We start from the raw sequence: 5,195 nt of genomic DNA, 5'->3' as shown, positions 1-5,195 counted from the left end.
AAGCTATTAATTAACAAAGCATCCAATATATATGCCATTTTCATAGTATAAAAGAAGAATAATAGTTCATCAAATGGATGTTGTCGGCAACAATAAGATGTATACTTGCTACTCGCAAGCACTGCAATACAACATAATTTTAGTTGAGTTGGTTATGTAAGCAGACAATGGAACGTAACAAAAGTAAATATAAGTATACAGACTCTGGTCTCGCAGGTTTTGCATTGAATGTTCTTCGTAATATGCGACAGACAACGCAAACTACATAAAACTACATATATGTACATATGCATGTATGATATACGTACATATACCATCTGTACATAGAAATAGAAGCCACAAGTGGAATGGATGGATGAGGACATGACTGGTCCGATGGCTTTGGCAAGTTTCAAGCTTTGGACCAGGTTTCTCATTGTTATTGCAAACCATTGAAGCGTTTCTAAATACCTGACTTTTTCCTGCCACAAGAAGTATTCCCTACGTACTGAGGATGAGTATTATTCCACTCACCACTTGTCAGACAAGGAAGCTATCATGGTATTTTTGTTGTTAAGTATACATTTTGCAATTGAAAAGTCTTTTGGCTCGACTCAAATTTACCCTTAGCAATTCTATTTATTATGTGTTAAGCAGCCTATCAGCATTGTCTCAATTTTGTAGACATGCTAGTTTTATAGAAAAAATGCGGATCAGAATAGTTGATAGTGGAGACAATATGGGAGACAACTAGATATGTAACCATTCATGGTGTTGACCAGATAGCCTGAGCCAGGACTAATGTCATCACCATGTCCGTATTTCTGTCTGTTCTTCTGTGACAGGCTAACGGTAACTTTGACCGACCAATATAGTGTTAAAATTGGTATTTCTATATACAACGCCATGGATAAATTCGAAGACATGAACGCCAAGGTTGACCGGTGGCGGTCATTTAAGTTCGGAAGGTAAATAGCACAGAATTTTATAAGTAAATTGTCGTAGAGAAATGAAATTTGGCAAGCATATGCATGTCTGAACAAAGAATATGAAGTCAAATTCAGGAGTATTTTTGGTAGAGAGTGATCCACACTGTTTTTTGAAATTAATCGGATAAGTTAAAATTGTACAGGGATATGGATGGAAAAATTGGCACACGATAACTATACTTTTGTAAAATATTTGTATAAACCTGTCCTCGGGCTATACCAAGTCTGCACTGAATTTTTTTTATTACATAATGTAGAGTTTTGTCGTCATTTTTCCTCGTCTGAGAAATTACATTTCTAACACATGTGTACTCTAAATGTACAAGGAAATTTTGTTCAAATTTTTTTGCATGTCACACTAGCCATGTTTTGATAGCCAAACGGGAAAGTGAGTTTCCAGCATGTACTTACGTATGCAAATGAAAAAAGACATGAAAAAGATGAGTTTAGCATCCTACGTTGTTAAAATAATGAGGATTTCAATAAACGAAATAGCTTAAAGTGCTGCCATACTAATGATGTATTCTAAGGATGTTCAATTTTGTAAAATAGCAGACTACTTAGGACACTCCTTAGTTTGAGCCTTTTTGAAAAAGAAATCAAACTCGTTGATGTTGATCAATTTAAAATAATCTGTAATACGGTAGATTCGAGTAGAGAAAAGAACCTTATTATTACTGATTAGCTGGTTCATTGTATTATGTTATGAATGAAAACAGAAGGCCATTACGACACGCACTCTCCTCCTACGTAAGTAGTTCTTGTTTTTGGAAATTCTGCTTTATTTAGATTGTGAGAGAATAAAGTACTGCACTTCAGAACCAATTCCTCCTACATGATACAGTCTACATAGTTCTACATAATAATTGATATCCTTCGGAATAGGTATGAGCTCATGTAATAAGAAGACGAGAGACATGATTCAATGAAAAATAAATGTATCAATCTCGAGTGAGTGAGGACAGAGAAATAAAAAAAACAATAAATTATAAATGCAATAAAGTTGTTGGGAAGCAAGCGACGACTCATTTATTCTGTTTTTAGATACATTACCAAGATTACCTTATACCTAATCTGAAGTCTGCTAATAATAATTTTACTTCAACGAGATGCCCGGATAACAGTAATCCTTTTTCAGAAGCATCGCGCCTCTTCTCATGTTCTCTATAGATTTGAAACAGTAGTAAGTATGTAAATATGTAGGTATTAGTAGTTCCACAGGCAACTGTTGCTTATTCTTACCTTGGCATTAGCAAAAATTCGAAAATTATTCAGAGAAAGAGGAATCTATCATTCTTTACCCCCCGTGAAAATGATGCATCAACTACACAATTACAAACTACACTTGTCACGAGTACAATGTATAATAATAATTATAATACAACATGCTATACATATATAAATGTGTACTTATTAGTATCGCTGGTGTGTGTACAGAATGATCATCACATTGTGCATATGACGATCGAGTCAATATTTTAAAATCCGTACTCTATCTACTACTGCTACAAGAAATGCTACATTATTGAAATTTGACGCAACTCTTACTGTTAGTTGTTACATGGAACTTGCTCATATTACACTTGGCACAAACCGACTGAATGTACTATGAGTTAATATATAACTTGAAGCAGTATATTTACATATATATATTGGAGACTGATTGAAAATGTGTTTCGACATGATGGAAATGCTGCTCCCCAACAATTTATTTAGTAATAATAAAATAAATTATATAAATTCATAAATTGGTTTATTGAAGGATGACAAGAATTACAACTCAATCACATTAAGGATGATAGTGCAGGAGGGGACAAAGAGTCCTAAATGACTACTACATATACCATTGAAGACAGCAACGTTGGTAAATTCTTCATTTTTTCCCGAAGCAGGAGACCGCATTGAATGCACAGTACTTGGAATAGCTACGTTTTCTTGAAATTTCATTGCTTGACGAGTCCACGTAAGATCGCAGTCTATTGTTGTTGGCCAATGCAAAGCGCCGTGTGAGAAGGTAGGTTATCAGCGCGTTATCCGATGGTGCTTGGGCGCTCAGAACGTGTGGGTCGTAGAGCATGGGAGATGATTGCTGGCCGGCATCCAGTGTAATTGGGACCACCTACAAAATAGGAGGACAATGATTGCCTTGTGATGATTCAGATGGTTGCGACTTGTCAGAGATCACTCTCATTTGAATAATGGATTGATAACTTATTTTGGATGTGTTTTACTGGATCACACACTCAATCATAAATATGTCAGTATCAAATAATATGTATGTCTGTCCGAATTATGTGGGATGTACACGGAAGCAGCCTTTAATTAGTTCACCTGGCTCGCAGCAGTAACGAAGCTGTCGTGCCAATTTTCGATTAGATTTGAGATACAATTTTAAGCCTGCTCTTCTCTCTCACGGGGAGATTAAACCCAAGCCAGGTCGGTGACGTTCTTTTCTCTAACAAACTTTTAGCCTCTCTTTCATTTGAGTGGGCGCATCAGTCACCTGTTCGTTAGGAAATTGATTGCATGGGTTGAAGCTGCTATTGAAACAACACTGCCGACGGCACTGTTTCAGATTGACCCACAAAATTTCTCATTACGTCGGCTCGGCTACTATATCTGACCTGACGTATGTGTTGCGTAGCGTATGTGTAGCAACCCCTTGGATCATTATACAAATCTGTGTATGCATTTCCTGCTTTGACTCTGAGGTCAAAGAATTTCGAATCAAAAACTTTTACGGATTTGGGAGATGGCGACCCAAATTGAACACTATCTTTTTACGCATTTACACACGGATAATAAATGGTTGAATAAAATATGATACGCTTGAATGAAAAGGGTCAAGAAGAGGAACATCCTTAAAATGTATGATTTAGGCAGATAAAATGCATAGAAATTGTTACTCGATAGCACGGATTCATGTTCAAATCTTGGTGAAAGTATGACAAAACAAAATTGAAACCTTTTGTACACTGCGATTTTCTAAATTCAATTTCAACACAGATCATTGTTTGTATAAGTTTTTATACTTTTGGATGTTTAGCTCAACTGGCTTTTTTCTTTTATGTATTCAAATCATTATTTTGCTTTCTCTCAAGCATATTTTTGGGTCTGATGTCTGTGAATATCTGCTCTCGTTAGAGACTTCAGTTTATGTATATGATTCCAGAAATTCTAAGTTACAATGACTTACATTATCTTCTGGATTGGAGAGGGTCTCTCTATTTCTGTAATAAACTCTGGACCCAAGCAGGTCTTCGGAACTTGGTGATCCAGAAGGTGATGCTGAAATCAACGTCGCCATTACCACAACGATGAACGGGAGGATGAGAACCGTCCACGAAGTTTTATAGGCAGCTGTCACCATGATTTAACGCTGCTTAGAAAAAAATGACGGAAATTCAATTTTTCATTTGTTAATAGAATCCGTCAAAAAGTGGAGAAAGTAAAGTAGGACAACTTATATAGCATTAAGCCCAATGCAGGGGCTATGTGAGATTCTCTTTCAAATCAAAGCCATATATTCATTTCGCATACTATATCCATTACATTTCGTTATAAACACATCGTCACAGAGTATGAATACAGCTTGAATTAGGAAATGAGATAATTGGTGGCTCAAAATGAATAAATTAAGCGATTGCAAAAAATAAGACGCGTATTTGTGCCATGCCAAGAATTATACTGAAACCAAGCTCCTGCTCTTCTCCAACTCCGGAAAGGATTGGAAAAGGGGGAAATATGTATGAGTGATTGTCTTACGAGAGTTTAATGCACCAGACGAATAATCTGCTGCCTGTTGTTTCCTCGAGTAGTTTCAAAGTCGGAGGAGGTGGTTGACTCGTTACTTTTGGTGTTGAGATGAAAAATTTAATGGGATTCTGATGTCTGGGAGCAAGTGGCGGAGGTCGTGTGGTTGTCGTGCACAGTTGGACGCAGGGAGCAAGAGTGGACTGGAGTGGAGTCTGTGTGGGCCAAGTGGAGAAAGCACTCGCCTTTTATACCGACGACAACTTTTCTTCCCCTTTCTCGCTCCCTGCCTGCCTGCCTCCCTGCCTGGCTCTCTCGTATGCAACCACTGCTCATCCTTACGTGTCCTCTCCGTATTTCACCTTATTTGGACAAAACGCCAACAATGTTGGTGGTTCATCATCGAGAACGACTTTTAGTAATCTACCCAGAGCCCCGCATACGTACATGTCTTGACTTTCACTGGTTAAGATT

General features: G+C 37.3%; 1 protein-coding gene across 2 annotated transcripts; it reads right to left on the bottom strand.

The window, feature by feature from the left end:
* Window positions 1-1,729: 1,729 nt before the first annotated feature.
* LOC110846733 lies at window positions 1,730-4,957 on the bottom strand. Of its 2 annotated transcripts, none has more exons than XM_035850062.1 (3): window positions 4,734-4,957; window positions 4,165-4,350; window positions 1,730-3,087 (listed from the first exon to the last, which is right to left on the bottom strand). In XM_035850062.1, exons 2-3 carry the CDS (start codon window positions 4,336-4,338, stop codon window positions 2,842-2,844), a joined length of 420 nt encoding a protein of 139 aa, XP_035705955.1. In that variant the 5' UTR covers window positions 4,339-4,350; window positions 4,734-4,957; the 3' UTR covers window positions 1,730-2,841. The 2 variants fall into 2 exon arrangements, with proteins under 2 accessions (XP_035705955.1, XP_021949265.1); XM_022093573.2 differs by having other exon boundaries at window positions 4,165-4,347; window positions 4,734-4,956.
* Between the last annotated feature and the right edge of the window lie 238 nt (window positions 4,958-5,195).

Source organism: Folsomia candida, unplaced genomic scaffold, assembly GCF_002217175.1.
Source record: "Folsomia candida strain VU population unplaced genomic scaffold, ASM221717v1 Fcan01_Sc003, whole genome shotgun sequence".
Lineage (NCBI taxonomy): Eukaryota > Metazoa > Arthropoda > Collembola > Entomobryomorpha > Isotomidae > Folsomia > Folsomia candida.
Note: the sequence above shows the minus strand (reverse complement) of the source record. Positions and strands in the feature narration are given on the sequence as shown.